Source organism: Hylobates moloch, unplaced genomic scaffold (genome assembly GCF_009828535.3).
Source record: "Hylobates moloch isolate HMO894 unplaced genomic scaffold, HMol_V3 SCAFFOLD_3, whole genome shotgun sequence".
NCBI classification, from domain to species: domain Eukaryota; kingdom Metazoa; phylum Chordata; class Mammalia; order Primates; family Hylobatidae; genus Hylobates; species Hylobates moloch.
This window is the reverse complement of record NW_026652278.1, coordinates 36958879-36976827: the sequence shown is the minus strand read 5'-3', so window position 1 is coordinate 36976827 and position 17949 is coordinate 36958879. Positions and strand designations below refer to the sequence as shown.

Below are 17949 nucleotides of genomic sequence, written 5' to 3'. Positions count from 1 at the left end.
ATCGCACCATTGCACTCCAGCCTGGGTGACAGAGGGAGACTCCGTCTCAAAAAAAAAAAAAAAAAGTCTTTTTTTTTTTTTAACAAAAATGTGAAGGTCGCATGATGATAAAATGGAAGTAACATGCAAGCAGGAGAGTGGGCAGTCTCGTTCCTCACACCAACAGCAAACGAAGTCTCTGCCTCCCACCCCCACTACTTTCTAGGCTGGAACTCTGTCCTGTGTCTTCCAAGGCATAGAAAATTCTAGAAAGAAGGGCTTTGCCCTAGTACAGAAGACAAGGGAGAGTGCCCTCTTCCTCTCCTGATAGTCCAGGAGATGATAGTCCAGGAGAGCTGTCCTGCCCCTATCCCATCCCAGGAATAGGCTGCTCTAAACCCATAAATATGACCAGCTCTCTTAACATAGTGAGATCCCTGCTCATTTTGGAATATAAACTTACACCTAGGACCTGGATTAGTAACTTTTCTAAGGCTTGCTTATCTTTAGAAGAAATCCTTACCTTCGGAAATGGCTTTTTTCACAGCTGCCACGTAGGTCTCTGGCTCATCGTCACAGGTGAGCTCCTGCCAGTGGGCCCAATCTGGAAAGAAGTCTAGGAACTCCTCGCTGTCCCGCACGCCGCAGAGCAGCCTGACCACGCGGTGCGGAGGATGGAAGGCTCTCTGCAGCAGAGGCAGCAAGGCGGGCTTGTGGAAGTGCTGCACCAGCTCCGCGGACAGCAGCACCACGACACAGCGGGTGCTGAGGAAAAGGCTTAGGTCCTCTGCCGAGAAGGAAGCCTCGGGGCCCAGCCTGTGAGTCAGTATCTTCTGGCTGCGGACCTGCCGACTGGACAGGAACAGGGTCTGCAGGTACTGGCACCATTCCTCGGCATCCGGGCTGTAGACGAGGAGGATGTCGCATCCTCTGGGCACCCCTGGGCAAGAATGAGGCACAGAAGCATGTTAGCACACTTGCCCTTCTAGGTGGCTCCCCACAACCTGCAAAGGTAGAGCATCCAGATGCTGGGTCTGGCACCCACAATCTTTCATGGTGTGCCTCCAGCACACCAGCACACCTCACTCACTCATTTCTTTCCCCATTTACAGTCTGTGTTCCAATCATACCAGACTCCTTGTCTTTGCCCAAACATACCACGCTGTTTTATTTATTATTTATTATTTATTTATTTAGAGACTGAGTCTCACTCTCTCACCCAGGCTGGAGTGCAGTGGCCCAATCTCAGCTCACTGCAACCTCTGCCTCCCGGGTTCAAGCGATTCTCCTGCCTCAGCCTCCCAAGTAACTGGGATTACAGGTGCCTGCCATCATGCCAAGCTAATTTTTGTATTTTTAGTAGAGATGGGGTTTCACTATGTTGGCCAGGCTAGTTTTTAACTTCTGACCTCAAGTGATCCACCCGTCCCCGCCTCCCAAAGTGCTGGGATTATAGGCATGAGCCACCAGGCCCGACCCCATACTGTTTTAGATCCTTGCACGAGCTACTGCTTCTGCCTGGCATGCACTTTCCCCCCACACCTGATGCAGTATGAGATCATAACAATAACAACAATAATAATAAATAATAATAATCGCAACAGCAAACACTTATATAGAGGTTACTATGTTCCAGGCACTCTTCCAAGCACATTGCCTACTAAACTCATTACATCTTCACAGCAACTTTAGAAGGTAGGTACTATTAGCCCATTCTTTAAAAAATGAGAAACCTGAGGTGTGACAGGTTAAGTAATTTGTCCAAGATTCACAGTGGCCAAGTAAGGATTTGAGTTAAATTAGGTATTTCACGTAAACTGCTAAGCATAGTGCTTGTCATATAGAAAACCCTCAGGAATTGGTAGCTGGTGTCATTATCCTCACATGAATACAAATAATGTATAATATTAAAGTGCGTGCTAGTTGTGGTTGAATTGATGCTGTGACCTCCACAATACAATCTGCAAGGCGTCCCTCACACCTGGACCATAACATAGGCTTTCTTCCTCTAACAAAGCACAAATGCCAAAAAGAGAGTCAAAAAGGGCTTTCAGGGATCACGTGGCCCAAACTCCTCATTTACAGATGAAAGAAACACTTCATCTAGGAAGGTTAAGGGACTTGCTCAACTTCACACTCTAGATTATTGGCAGAACCAGAACTGTTGCTCAGGTTGTTCCCTGGTTCCCAGTCCAGCCTCCTTCCCAACTCACCTGTACCACCCATCAGGGACTATGTCAAGAATCTTACGAGTAATAAGTCATAGCTTCCAACTACCAAAGTTCAAAGAAGCTTGGCTCTTAATGTAACTGTTACCACTGTTTTGGGTCATCATCTCTCCATGAATTCAACAAACTGTTCTGTGCGTGGTTTGGAAGAGGTGAGTATAAAGTGTCCATATGACACAACAGGGAACTCAGAGAAGGAAGCTGGTCACATTTGATGAAGGTTCAGAACCATCTAAGTTGTAGACTAAAACAATTAAACACTAGGCCTGGGCCGCATTTCATTGATGTTTCCTGTTGAAAAGGACAGAGGCAGGACTTAGGCAAGACCTTGAGGCTCTGAAAAGATCACAGGATGAATCCTCTTTCCTGCCCCCATCCAATCCACCACTATATTCAAACCAAAAAGCAACATGTACAATGCAAGCCCAACATAGTTCTGATTTCCCCCAGGATGATATTACCAAATTTTTAAAAATAGCAAATAAAACGAATGTTTGCAGTTTCTTTCTTTTTTTTTTTTTGAGACGGAGTCTCGCTCTGTCGCCCAGGCTGGAGTGCAGTGGCGCAATCTTGGCTCACTGCAAGGTCTGCCTCCCGGGTTCACGCCATTCTCCCGCCTCAGCCTCCCGAGTAGCTGGGACTACAGGTGCCCACCACCTCGCCCGGCTAATTTTTTGTATTTTTAGTAGAGACGGGGTTTCACCGTGGTCTCGATCTCCTGACCTTGTGATCTGCCCGCCTCGGCCTCCCAAAGTGCTGGGATTACAGGCGTGAGCCACCGCGCCTGGCTAAACGTTTGCAGTTTCATTCTTTTTTGAGCCCCCCTGGTTTTCTGGAGCCCTAATCCAGTGCTAATATAAAGCCTAGTAGACTTCTCAGCAGGAGCAAGTTCATCAGCCTGAGAGTGTTTTTGAAGGGAAGGTGTACAAATCTTTTAAAAAGGCAATCTCAGACAAACAGTATGGACCTGGAGAAAACCAGTCAGCAATTCTGACGATGCCCTGGACATTTGTGGTTCTACAGAGAACTCAATTCTGATCATGGTCTGTTCCCTCAATTGTGAACATAATGGTCCTTTTCAGGAATGCCTACCCTGATTCCAAAGCTTACACAGATTAAGGACAAAAATTTAATGCACCAGTGCTGCAGCCTTCCATGAAAATAAATAAATAAATAAAAATCTTTGCTGCTTGGATCTTTTTTTTTCTGTGTAGAATATTTCTTTATACCTCAATGGAAAAATAATTTCAAGACTATAGAAGGCATAACATTGGCAAAGCTACATAACTATGCAACTGACACTGAGAAGCAGAGTTAAAGTATCAGAATATATTTACCTTCTTTCTGTCCTTCCTTCCTATGTGGCTGGTTTATCTTAAGAGGCAAACGTTCTTCTAAGTGTGAAGTGTTATTGCAGATGTGTGTGCATGGGCACGAGCCAACAGGTAGGAAAGGTGCAACACTTTACATTTCATTATAACATTAAGGATGCAATTTCAGTGATGCTGCAAGGATCCTGGAGCATTTTGTAAAAATGCAAAAGTGAAAAAGGGTAGTAGCCACCACCTTCCTCCGCATACATATGCATATTATGTCAACAATTTGTGCAACAGGCAGAAGGAGAATAAAATCTCAGGAAGGCATGGTTGTGGTCCCACATACTAGTGATGAAGAAACCATAAGTAGTGTTTTCAATAGGGTTTTCAAGTGATGGCAAAAAAGTGAAGAAGAGGGAAGAAGAAAATTTCCTAAGCACAAGAAGAACCCTTAAGAAGGCAGCTTGGGGCCAGGCCCAGTGGCTCATGACTAATCCCATCGCTTTGGGAGGCCAGGGCAGGCGGATTGCTTGAGCTCAGGAGTTTGAGACCAGCTTGGGCAACATGGTGAAACCCCATCTCTACAAAAAATGCAAAAATTAGGCCAGGCACGGTGGCTCACGCCTGTAATCCCAGCACTTTGGGAGGCCAAGGCGGGTAGATCACAAGGTCAGGAGATCAAAACCATCCTGGCTAACACGGTGAAACCCCGTCTCTACTAAAAATACAAAAAAAAAAAAAAAAAAATTAGCCAGGCGTGGTGGCAGGCAGCTGTAGTCCCAGCTACTCGGAAGGCTGAGGCAGGAGAATGGTGTGGACCCGGGAGGCAGAGCTTGCAGTGAGCCGAGATCGCACTACTGCACTCCAGACTGGGAGACAGACCGAGACTCCGTCTCAAAAAAAAAAAAGCAAAAATTAGCCAGGCATGGTGGTGTGCTCCAATAGTCCCAGCTACTCAGGAGACTGAGGTAGGAGGATTGCTTGAGCCTGAGAGGAAGCTTGGGTTTTGGGGCACTGATTGACTTAGTAGAAAAGCAACAGCTTTACACTGTTCTAAAGACCACATGGCCATGAGCGATTACTCCAATTATATGAGAAGAATTTAGTGACCCAAAAGTAAGTGAACATTTTTAAAATGATAAACTCTAGGGCCACTGAGGGAATGGGTACTCATTTCCCCCTGGATCCTGCCTCTCCAGTTAACAGCAGATCCTGTTCCTCTGTTAACAGCACATCATAATACTTGCTGTTCATTAAAGACTCCATGTCAAGGGCCGGCCGCGGTGGCTCACGCCTGTAATCCCAGCACTTTGGGAAGCCGAGGCAGGCGGATCACCTAAGGTCAGGAGTTCGAGACCAGCCTGACCAATATGACGAAACCCTGTCTCTACTAAAAATACAAAAATTAGCCAGGCGTGGTGGCATGCGTCTGTAATTCCAGCTATTCGGGAGGCTGAGACAGAAGAATCTCTTGAAACCGGGAGGCAGAGGTTGCAGTGAGCCGAGATCGTGCCATTGCACTCCAGCCTGGGTAATAACAGCGAAACGCCATCTCAAAAAAAAAAAAAAGGCTCCAAGTCATCAAGGAAAGTTTAAATTGTGATTCAGCTCTGTTTCCTGAGCACTGATCATGTGTTAGTCACTCTGCTAAGCATCTCATGTACATTCTCTCATTTAATCCTCAGAACAATCCACAAAGTATATATTATCAAAAAGCCCCATTTTACAGACATAGACATTAAAACTCGTTGAAGATTTGCTGCTGCTGCTGCCCAAGTGCACACTGTCAGTCAGTGCCAGAGCAGGGATCTGACTCCAAAGTCCATGCTCTTAATCTCTAAGTTGCACCCAATTTAAAAAGTCAAGGAAATACAGAATATAGTTTAGAAAATACACTTAATAAAATACATCTAGTGCCATGGGTTTCTCATACCATTCTCCAATAAAAGGATCCAGGATTCCTTAGAGAAATGATGGATTCTAGGAATGAGTCTAGGACTAAATATTTCCTGGGGCAGGAAATATTCAATATGAGCCTGGAGCATCTTGTAGTGCCAGAAAGTAACTGCTCAAACAAAAATTCAATGACAGGCATATGTCAAAGGAACACGAGTCAACTCAAAGCGCCTAGTGGCAAAAGCTGGAACCATTTGAGCAACAAAATAAATAAAATAATATTGAATTATAACCCAAAGCATAAAAGAAATATGCAGGAGTCCATACTGATACGAAATAAATAACTGAATAAATACATTGGGGAAAAAAGACAAATCTCCCATGCATAACAATTCTGAATAATTTATGTAGATAGATAACTCCACCCTCAAGGAAGTAGGGTGTAACTCCTTATACGGAGAACTTAGTGTTTGGCTGTGTCAAGTGAGTTCTTTCCAAAGAGCACAGTGTGGAAAGGGAGAAAAAAAAAGAGTAAATTTACAATAGAGAAACCCAGTGATCAAGGTCAGCATCGACAGTCACAAATCATGTTGAGAGTGTGTGCCCTGAATACCATGGGCTGAGACTGGCACTTTACCTCTGTGGTCTTCCTCCCTGAAACCCAGCACCCTGGTCTAATTATGGAAAAAAATATCAGACAAATCCCGACTGAGGGCCATTCTACAAAATAACCGACCAGTACTCCTCAAGACTGTCAAAGTCATCAAAAACAAGGAAAATCAGAGAAAATCACAGCCTCGAAGGGCCTAAGGAGACATGCCTACTAAATATAACGTAGTACCTAAGATGGGCTCCTGGAACAGAAGGACATTACATAAAAACTAAGGAGATCTGAGGAAAGCCTGAACTTTTAGTTATTAATAATTTATCAATATCAGTTAATTAATTGAAACAAATACCACACTAATGTAAGATGTCAATAATAGGTGAAACTGGATGTGGTCTATATGAAAACTCTCTGTACTATCTTTGTAGTATTTCTGGAAATCTAAAACTGTTCTAAAATAAATTTTTATTTGAAAGTACCATTGAGGCCGGGTGCAGTGGCTCACGCCTGTAATCCTAGCACTCTGGGAGGCTGAGGCGGGTGGATCACGAGGTCAGGAGATCGAGACCATCCTGGCTAACATGCTGAAACCCTGTCTCTACTAAAAATACAAAAAATTAGCCGGGAATTGTGGCGGGCAACTGTAGTCCCAGCTACTCAGGAGGCTGAGGCAGGAGAATGGCGTGAACCCAGGAGGCAGAGCTTGCAGTGAGCTGAGATCAAGCCACTGCACTCCAGCCTGGGCGACAGAGCGAGACTCCATTTAAAAAAAAAAAAAAAGTACAACTGAAATAAAAAAGCGCTTAAATCTCCTATATTTAAAAAACAAACAAACAAACAGAACAGCTATTCAAAATGTCTCACTCCTGGCCAGGGACAGTGGCTCACGTCTGTAATCCCAGCACTTTGGGAGGCCAATGCAGGCGGATCACTTGACACCAGGAGTTCGAGGCCAGCCTGGCCAACATAGTGAAACCCCAACTCTACAAAAAAAAATACAAAAATTAGCCAGGCATGGTGGCATGTGCCTGTAGTCCCAGCTACTCAGGAGGCTGAGGCATGAGAATCGTTTGAACCTGGGAGGCAGAGGTTGCAGTGAGCCCAGATCGTACCACTGCACTCCAGCCTGGATGACAGAGTGAGACCCTGTCTCATTAAATAAATAAATAAATAAATAAATAAATAAATAAATAAATGCACAATGTCTCATTCCTGGGGTTCTAGTGTTAAATTCAATTCCCTTTGAGCGAAAGTATTTGAGGAGAAATTAATTACTGCCTCAGACTAGTTAACATTACAACCTATTTGGTCACTAACTTGTGGTGTGACTTAGACCAATTACTAAGTCTGGGCAAATTTGCCTTGATGTAAATGAGGACAATGAAATCTATTACCTTCCTGAATATTGCTGTGCTGGGAAACTGAAAGATGGGGAAGTTTTTAAAAAGTCCAAAGTGAAAGTTCCAGTCCCTTTCTGCTGTGCTGGGTAACAATATAGGACTAAATGCTTTGTCAGCAACTCTGCCTTATATGGGGGAAACTCCTTTCTTCAGCAATAATCCTTTTCCTTTAACCATAAGTAGGTTTTCCACTTGTCCCCAATCACGTCTCTCTTTTTTTTGCTTGTTCATTTATTAAGAGAAATGAAACACATGAGCCAACAAGGAGTCCACAAGTCCTAGACAGAAATGAGGAAGTGTCTTTCTTTGTCCTCGTAAAACGTAAAGTACACGTTTGGCTACAGAAGGAGAAAGAAATGGATCACAGCAGAGGAAGGGGAGGCTGTAGCAGCAGGGAGTCCATGTGGTAAAAAGCCAGGGCTGAAAGAGAGGTGCTTTTGCAGGATTCAGAGCACAATAGAGGGCCAAGCGTGGTGGCTCACACCTGTAATCCCAGCACTTTGGGAGGCTGAGGAGGGCAGATCACTTGAGGTCAGGAGTTCAAGACCAGCCTGGCCAACATGGTGAAACTCTGTCTCTACTAAAAATACAAAAATTAGCTGGGCATGGTGGTGGGCGCCTGTAATCCCAGCTACTCGGGAGGCTGAGGCACGAGAATCGCTTCAACCTGGGAGGCAGAGTTTGCAGTGAGCCAAGATCGTGTCACTGCACTCCAGCCTGGGTGACAGAGTGAGACTCCATCTCAAAAAAAAAAAAAAAAAAAAAGAACTCACTGGAGAGAAGTGCAGACAGGAAGTGCCAGAGAGCTTCTCAAACCACTCAGCCCAGACCATTTCTTCAGCCTATAGGTGACTCTGGCACCCCATTCATCCATCCTGGAGCCCTGTGTTTGAATCTGAACACTGTATTTGAAGAGGGTGTTCCCTATAGGGAAGGTGACCAGGATAAGGAGAGATGTGGTCAATCATATCAGGAGCTTCCCACCCCAGAAGGTGTTCAAATTTAGGTACTGGCAAGAGTATTGAGAGGCCTCAAGGATCACATGGAAGTTAAGATCACAAAAAGGTTATAAGTCCCTTCAAGCTCCATGGTCCTGTAAGTCCAGGAATAGTAGAAGGATATAGAGAGAAGAAGAGCCTTGGAGAGAGGGGGCAAGAGACGGTATGAGAGCTGATACACAGAGGAGAGAGTACTCGTCTTTCTTCACCCAGCCACAGACTTGGCCACTTGGGAAAGTCATTCATGGATCCTCTCTCTTTCCTCTCTCTCACGTGTAAATACACAAGATGCCATCAGGTGCCTAGAGAATCTTGTGGAACAGGCTGAGTCCATTTAATTTTATCTTCCTACCCAAGGTCCTTTCAAAGACAGGGAGCCTAACTTCTCCTGGATTTCAACAAGCAAACACGTCTTTCAGAAAATAATATAGACTAATGCTTCCCCTTCAGTGGAAGGGAATTTCAGAATTAGGCCATAAAAAGGAATGAAGTACTGACATAAGCTACAGTGGGATGAACTTTGAAAATATTATGCTGTGCAAAGGAAGCCAGTCACCAAAGACCACATACTATGTGATTCCATTCATATATAAGCCCAGAGTAGAGAAATCTACAGAGGCAAAGTAGATCTTAGGGCTGGGAGAGGAGAGGAGAATAAAAGGTTGATACCTAAAGCATATAAGGTTTCTTTTTGAGGTGATGAAAATGTCCTAATATTGACTGTGGTGATGGCTACACATATCTGTAAAGATACTAAAAACCACTGAACTGTATGCTTTAAATGGATGAATTGTATGGCATGTGAATTATGTCACAATAAACTTGCTTTTAAAAGAAAAGAAGAACATACAGAAGGGTGGCTGGATGACTCCGAAGCCCACAGCATCTTGGCGAGAGGCATTGCTCTCACCACTATGACCTTCCCCCATGGGTCCTTGTACTTCCAAACCCCAGGGAACCCGAAGGACTCCAGAGACCCAACTCTCAATTACAGCACCTGGAGTGGTGTCTCGCCACAGAAGACACAGACAGCAAGACAGTTTGACAGCTCTAACCATTACGGACACCTGCAGAAGCTGCTACAGAGCCCATAAATAGCCCCAGGTTTGCCCACCGGACTACGGTCCCCCTCTGAACTGGAGCTTGCCTTCCTAGCTCCTTCGGCTGTGCCCACTGGAGAGAGGTACACAGGACGCTGGACAAGAGGAAAAGAGAGGCCATTTTCTCAGACTCTTCCACCCAAAGGCCCTCCCAGTTTGCGGTTTCCTGGACTCAGCAGCCCAGGGCCTGTCCCTGACCATGGAAGGAGGAGGCAGCTTCACTGGTTTATTATCTGGCCTCATCTCCCTCTCCCCCACAGCCCACCTACTTCAGCCACTCTGGCCTACTCCCTTTCCTTTAACACACCACATACACTTATTGCTTGGAGCACTCTTCCCCAAAGAACCTCCTCCCTCTCCTCCTGGAAATCTTGGCTCAAATGTCCCTTTCTCCACCCTGGCCACCTCATTTGAAAATTCTAACCCCAATCTCCCTCACCCTTCTTTATTGTTTTCCCATAACACATGTTATACCAGAGACTTTCCTTATTAAGTGTAAATTACCTGCTATTATTAGGCCTCCTTATTCACAATACAGCTTCTTTTAGCCTCCAGAGCCCAGCTGGAGAGCCAGGAGGCTGTGATTAACTACCTTCCCATCCCCTTTAATGAGCCTGTAGTACCAAATCTAATAGAACAATCACCCCTGGCCTTTTCTACCTCTGCTTCCAAAGCACCGTTACCAGATCCTCAGAGGATGTGGGGAGAGCTGGCTCTTCATTCCAGTGTTTGCTCACCTCCTATAAGAACAGTGCCTTCTCCTGGTCACCTAGATTTTCTTTTTCAAGGGGCACCTGCAACCTGTTTTCACATGTTATCCCTACTAAAACATCATAAAGTGGGCTGGGAAAATACAAGTAAACCCATTTGTAAACACTGTAACTCTACCTCCTCTCATCTAGTAATTCCTTGTTTACTTATTGCTTTCCTCTACAGGACCGTAAACTCCCGGAGAGCAGACTAGGTGTGTCCTGCCCACCATAGAGAACATATTAGGTGCACAGTATCCATTGGAGTGCAATAGTAAGGACTCATTAATTGTCTCTGTTATCATCATTATGTGGTTTGTCCTGGATCTCCGTCAGTGAGCGACTTGCCAAGTGTGTACACCCGTGAACCAGAAGGCAACCCAAGACCAGCCAGAAAAGACAAGTACATTTACCCAGTGACCGCCAACTCTCCCCATTCCCCAAAGTTCTGCAAAGGACGCAGGAAAAGTAAAGTTCAAGGAATAGTATTCCTAGATCCCTAGCAAAGTTCTAGACCCAAAGCAGAAAGCCTGGGAGGGGTGGAGGAACGGGGCTTGGGAAGCTGTCCCAAGGGCACCCCGGCTGATCTCTCCGCACCACCTAGGACTGCGCGAGCGCCCCCTGTGGGTCCACGGAGCCCAGGAGACACGTTTGGCGCGTAGACCGTCCACATCGCCCGCCCTCCGCTTCTCTCAACTCTCCTCTCGCTTCAGAGTCGGAGGGACAGGGGAAGAGACGCTCAGGCACTCCTAGGGCCAGAGGTGGAGGGAGCGAAGGAGACTCTGAAGAAGTGGGAGGGGGTCGGGCCAGGCAGGGGCTGAAGAGAATCGCGCAACAGGCTGGGACGGGAAACGTGGGAAAGTTGGAGTGGGAAGTTTGCGACAGGGAACAGAGAAAAGAGCAGAAAGAAGGCAAGACCCCCGCACTGAGGACGCAAACAGAACCGAGCGGGGGAGCGCGCCTCAAGGGGTGCGGGGGACGAGAGAGGGGCCGGGGGCCCGGGGACCCGCGGCGCCTGCCTACCCACCTGAGGCTGCCATGCCGCGGGGCGCCGCTTACATCCCTGGCTGGCTGCGTGCCCGGGGCCGGGGCCGGGGCCGGCGGCGTCCTGGCTCGGGCTGGAGGGGCGCCGGGCTCCGCGCAGGACCGGCCGCCACTCTGGTGCTTCCTCCCTCGGGGCAGCCCGGCCTCGCCACGAGGGCGTGTCCACAGAGTCCGCCCCGCCTGCGGGACTCGGCCCGCGGCACCTGCACCCGCGGCCGTTGGGGAGGGGAAGTGAGAACCCCATGCCGGCCGCCGGCCAGCTCCCCCCACGGCCCCCTGCTCAGGGGCAGCGAGAAGGCGGGGCTTCGCGCCACGTGCGCCCCACTTCTCGGGAAACCAGCCCTGATCTGCCACCAAAGGGCAGCCTGAGGTGGGGGGGTGTGGGGAGGGGGCGGAGGGGGAGAGTGTGGGGCTGCCAGGCCTCTGGAGACACGGCGGGTGTGTGTGTGTGTGTGAGCACCAGCTGTCCAAGCCACCTCCTCATCCCCTGGGGCTTTGTCCCTAAGCCCCGGCTGCCCCAGCAGGAAAGGGGAGGGGACAGGAAGGGGAAGAGGAGGAGGGCTGGGCACCTGGCCCTGAGTGCTCGGCGTTGCCCTTGAGTGCCCTCCTGTGATCTTTCTGCAGTTCCTTGGATCTGGTCTCCTGATGGCACATGAACATTAATTATAATCTCACATGAGAAATGTCTAATAGTTTCTCTGCCATTCATTTCCTGTGTTGCTGTCTGCTGGGCGCTGCGTTTTCCACAGAGAATAAAAGCTTCCAGAGGTTCAGTACCAAGCCAGTCTGCTTCCAGAGCTAGAGTTCTTGCTTAACCCTTGCCTTCACCTGCCCTCTTCTTGGACTCCTCCCTTTGCCTGCTGCTGAAATTCACCTGAATAGCACATCCCCTTGGAGTTCTCAACAATCCAGGGGCCAGAGGATGGACCCAGAGAGCAGAGATGAGGGAAGGTTAGGGCTGAAGTTCAGGTGGAAATAAATGAAATGGATTTAAGAACAGGAATATCAGGATGAGGCTGTGCATTCATTTTCTACTGTTGCCATAATAAATTACTACAAATTTAGTGGCTTAAAACAACACCAACTTATCATTTCACAGTCCTGTAGCTCAGAAGGGTTACATGAGTCTCCATGGGCTAAAATCAAGGTGGTGGCTGGGCTGGGTTTCTTTCTGCCAAATAGAAGGGAATCCATTTCCTTGGCTCTTTCAGCTTCTAGAAGCCATCCACATTCCTTGGCTCATGGCCTCCTTGTTCTATCTTCAAAGCCAGATGGCCCTGCTTCTGTCATCATATCCCTTTCTCTGACTCTCTTCTGTCTCCCTCTTCCAGTTTTAAGGATCCTAGTGATTGCATTGGGCCCTCCTAGATAGGCCAGGAAAATCTCCCTATTTGGAGAACCCTGCCTGAACACTGGTCTTCCTGACTCCACCTCTTCCTTCTCTCCCCAAAGCCTCTCTCGCTCTTCACAAGTCTCTGGGCCTGGCCAGTTTGTGTTCTTTGTCACAGACATTTCTACTGAGGGTGCATCTGTCTATTCAAGGTCAACTCCCCTAACGTTCCCACTGTTCAAACGCATGTTCCTCCCTTCCAGCTCCGGATGTTAGGGAGAGAGGGCCCTTTCCTTCCTCCTAACCAAGTGCATCTGGACAACTTTTAACCTAAAGGATATTTCTAACTTGTTAAACCATTAGAAGGCACCTGCCGGTTGCAGGTAAGGTTTTGGGTGCTAGGTCAGCTATCCAAACTCTGCTCCCACTCCTGGCTAGCAGTGACCACTGGAATTGGAGCGAGAAAAGGACTCAGAGGCCAACAGTCCCTTGGTGAGAGGACATGACTAGTCCCTGACTCTGGCAATTTCACTCAACAAATTTCTTTGTATAACAGGTGGAGTCAGATTGGGGAAAGTAGTGTCTGTTTGGTTTTGCAGCTCCGTGTGGTGGGTTTTGCAGAATGGGAGTGGCGGGGATAGGGAGGAGAGCAGCTGCCCCTCTGGAAGACCCTGCTCCACCCCGTGCACTGGCTCTCTCCAGGTTCTGCAGTCAGTCCCTGCAACACTGGGTAGTAGGTGAATTGGCTCGAGGAAGAATGGAGAACCCGAACTTGGCTGCTGCCCTACAGTTCTGTTTGGTCTGACAACAGGGAGAGGCTGGAGAGGTAAACATGTGTCATCCTAAGGAATGGGGGCCTGAGGGCAGAGCAGCAGAAATCCCTGCGTTTTACATCTTCAAGGTGTTATTTCATAGCCTCTCAGACCTGGGGATCAGAGCCTTTTCCCTGGTTAGCAAAACCTCCCTTACTAGGACAAAATGTGAAGATGGAGCAGTGTGTCACCATGGATGCTCATGATCCATCCAAAGTGGATTACCTTCATGGAGGTACTTTCATGGAGTACCTTCCTATGAGGAAGGTACTAAGAGTATACACATTTTACAGATAAGAAGTTAATAGGCTGGGTGTGTTGGCTTACGCTTGTAATCCCAGCACTTTGGGAGGCCGAGGCAAGTGGATCACAAGGACAGGAGTTCGATACCAGCCTGGCCAATATGGTGAAACCCCCGTCTCTACTAAAAATACAAAAATTAGCTGGGCATGGTGGTGCGCACCTGTAGTCTCAGCTGCTCAGGAGGCTGAGGCAGGAGAATAGTTTGAATCCAGGAGGCAGAGGTTGCAGTGAGCTGAGATTGCGCCACTGCACTGCACTGCAGCCTAGGCGACAGAGCAAGACTTTGTCTTGATAAAAAAAAAAAAAAAAAAAAAAGAATTAAATAGCTTTTGCCCAAGGGCACACAGCTAGTAATTTGCAGTGCTGAGTTTTGAACCCCAGACAGTCTGGCTTCAGAGCCCATGCTTCTGCCCACTAGATTAGGTGGTAAATGCTTGAAGCAGGCCCTGCTATGACCTAAGGGCCCCACAAGTCACCACTAGCCTTTATTGGCATCACCTCACATTGCAGGTAGACAGTAGCTCTTTGTCACCTGTGAGTTCCCCTGCTCTGCCAGAATTGCCTTAGCCTCACAAAGGACAAACATCCGTAAAGAGCCCCACCCTGGAGCGCCCCCGGCATCCCCTAATTCCCTGCCCACCTCCCTGTCAGTGTCCGATGAGACCATCAGTGTCTCATACTGATGGGACCTAACTGCTATGTCTCTTTCACCACTGCATCTCTGATGCCCAGCACGCAGTGGGTGGTTAACTGCTTTGTTTTTAAATTATCAAGTCCAACCTGGTCATTTTACAGATGAAGATGCTGACATACAGGTTGAATGACCTGTCTAAGCTCCCACAGCTTTCATTCAAAGGACTTGCTCTTTGTTTTGTTCAGCAGAGCAAGAGGACTCAGGCGTGTTCGTATGGATAGGGTGGAGTGTGTGAAGATTGGACCATACAGGACTGGCAGGTGGCAGGTAGGACATCACAGGTGGGGACAGGGCTAAGGAGTTCGAGAGCACCAGTGCCTGTTTTTGCCTTGTGAACTCCCTGGCTTTATAAAGACTCCTGCCCTTCCTATCTGCCTGAGACAATTTCAACCCAGTTCCAACCCAGCAGGACATAATATCAAAACTCGATGCAGGCAATTTGGGAACATTTTTGGCTTTCAGGAACAAGTATCTTTGCAGATGAAACCTAGAAGCCTACCCCTCCTTCCCCACTCACCGAAATGGCCACTCCCCATGAAGGCCATGCCACCACCTGCGGGCCCCTGCTTGGGCCATTTTGAGTTGTGGCAGTGCTCATTTCCAGGCCCTGGACCTCACATTCAGAGAAACAAAATGTTGGGTATCTGCTATGTGGCTCTGGTAAGATAATTCACCTGACTCATGGTCACTGGGTTAGTAAGTATCAAAGCTAGATTTTGAATTCAAATCCACTTATCATGCCAGAATTGCCTCCCTTGTCATGTGTTGTGATTTAGAAGCCATGACAGCTGTCTCATGGCCATCGTTCTTAAGGGCAGCAGAGGACGCCATCTTAGAGCAGTTGTGCCACCTTGCTGATTCATATTGAGCACGTGGTCACCGCAGAACGCCAGCTCTTTTTCATGTAACTTGTAGAAGCCACGCCTTTCCCTTTGCCACATCACAGTTGTACAGTTGTGTTTGCTTTGTTGGTGGGTGCTTGGGACCCAACTGCAATAATTCAATGCTTAATTAAACTTATGGGCCGGGAGCAGTGGCTCACGCCTGTAATCCCAGCACTTTGAGAGGCCGAGGTGGATGGATCACTTGAGGTCAGGAGGTCAAGACCAGCCTGGCCAACATGGTGAAACCCTGTCTCTACTAAAAATACAAAAAGTAGCCGGGCGCAGTGTCAGTCACCTGTAATCCCAGCTACTCGGGAGTCTGAAGCACAAGAATCGCTTGAAGGCCGGGCGCGGTGGCTCACGCTTGTAATCCCAGCACTTTGGGAGGCCGAGGCGGGCGGATCACGAGGTCAGGAGATCGAGACCACAGTGAAACCCCGTCTCTACTAAAAATACAAAAAAAATTAGCCGGGCGTAGTGGCGGGCGCCTGTAGTCCCAGCTACTCGGAGAGGCTGAGACAGGAGAATGGCGTGAACCCGGGAGGCGGAGCTTGCAGTGAGCCGAGAGCGCGCCACTGCACTCCAGCCTGGGCGACAGAGCGAGACTCCGTCTCAAAAAAAAAAAAAAAAAAAAAGAATCGCTTGAACCCGGGAGGCAGAAGTTGCAGTGAGCCAAGATGGAGCCACTGCACTCCCGCCTGACTGAGTGACACAGCGGGACTCCATCTCAAAAAAAAAAAAAAAAAAAAGGAAAAACAACAACAAACATTATATTTTGGATTCGGTCCAGTGTTCCAGCCTGTCAAGATTGTTTCAACTCAGGATTCCATCACTGATGGCAGAATTTAACAACTGGTCTACCAAAAATAACCTTAGCAACAAGAAAAAGGGGTGTCGGCCAGGCGCGGTGGCTCACGCCTGTAATCCCAGCACTTTGGGAGGCCGAGGCGGGTGGATCACGAGGTCAGGAGATCGAAACCATCCTGGCTAACATGGTGAAACCCCGTCTCTACTAAAAATACAAAAAATTAGCCGGGCGAGGTGGCGGTCGCCTGTAGTCCCAGCTACGCAGGAGGCTGAGGCAGGAGAATGGCATGAACCCCGGGGGGCAGAGCCTGCAGCGAGCCGAGATCGCGACACTGCACTCCAGCCTAGGCGACAGATCGAAACTCCATCTCAAAAAAAAAGAAAGAAAAAAAAAGAAAAAGGGGTGTGACTGAGACTGCTCATTGCCGACCTAATATTCATTCTCCCCTGGTTTCTTAGGAACAGAATTCCAATTTTATTTGGGGACAACAATGTGCTCCACTAAAAGACTCCATTCTTCAGCCTCTCTTGCAACTTAAGAGGAGGCTGATAAGGTGTAAATGGAAGGGGTGTCCCTGAAAATTCTTTATAAGAGGAGGCTGATAAGGTGTAAATGTAAGGGGTAGCCCTGAAAATTCTTTATAAGAGGAGACTGATAAAGTGTAAATGGCTGGGGTGCCCCCGAAAATTCTGTATAAGAGACTTAACTCTGCTGACAGACACCCTTTTTGCTTGTCTCTTTTTCTTTTACTTCCTGCCTGTAATGTGAATGGGATGGCTGGAGATCCAACAGCCCTCTTAGATCATGAGGTGACCATGTAGCTGGAACCCATACACTAAAGATGGTAGAGCAGAAAGCTGGGCAGAGCCTGATTCCCTGATGACCATGGAGCTCCCAAACAAGCTCCAGGTTTCATGTCTCTGACAACATTTACAGAAGAGGAAAAATAAATACATCTCTGTCTTGATCAAGCCGTGATTATTTGGGTATTCTGCTATGTGTAGCCAAACCTCATTCTTCGCTGATAAGGGAATGGAAGCTAGCATTTATTGAGCACGGACTATGACCCGTGAACTCTCTTATGCTATCTCAGTTAATTCTCACAATAATAACTTCACAGATGAAGAAACTGAGAGTAAGTGAGATTAGATAATGTTTCCTGGGTCATTCAGCTGGCAGCAGACCTGGAGTTCAAACCCAGATCAGAGCCAGGAGTGGTGGTTTACGCCTGTAATCCCAGCACTTTGGGAGGCTGAGGTGGGCAGATCACCTGAGGTCAGGAGTTCAAGACCAGCCTGGCCAACATGGAGAAACCCCGTATCTACTAAAAATACAAAAATTAGCTGCGTGCGGTGGCGCATGCCTATAATCCCAGCCACTTGGGAGGCTGAGGCAGGAGAATTGCTTGAACCTGTGAGAAGGAGGTAGCAGTGAGCCAAAATCGCTAGGCCACTACACTCCAACCTGGGTGACAGAGCAAGACCCTGTCTCAAAAACACCACCACCACCAAACCCAGATCAGTCTGAGCCCAGAGTCCATGATCTTACCACAGTACAAAGACAGTACAATGACATATTGAATGGCTTCCGGAGAGTTGATTTGAAAGTACTCCCTGAGGGCCGGGCAGGTTGGCTCACACCTGTAATTCCAGCACTTTGGGAGGCCGAGGCAGGCGGATCACAAGGTCAGATGGAGACCACCCTGGCTAACATGGTGAAACCCCGTCTCTACTAAAAATACAAAAAATTAGCTGGGCATGGTGGTGGGTGCCTGTAGTCCCAGCTATTAGGGAGGCTGAGG

General features: G+C 47.9%; 1 protein-coding gene across 2 annotated transcripts in view; it reads right to left on the bottom strand.

Moving 5' to 3' along the window:
• Positions 1 to 11501, bottom strand: part of PIK3AP1 (phosphoinositide-3-kinase adaptor protein 1) — a 133541-nt gene extending 122040 nt beyond the window's left edge. The window contains exons 1-2 of one of the 2 annotated variants that reach the window (XM_058436140.1): positions 11301 to 11501; positions 503 to 919 (exon numbers count right to left, since the gene is read on the bottom strand). In XM_058436140.1, coding sequence (XP_058292123.1) covers positions 503 to 919; positions 11301 to 11313 — 430 coding nt within the window. In that variant the 5' untranslated portion in view covers positions 11314 to 11501. The remainder of the gene's footprint in view (positions 1 to 502; positions 920 to 11300) is intronic. The other variant, XM_032135508.2, reaches the window with a different exon arrangement.
• Positions 11502 to 17949: the final 6448 nt, after the last annotated feature.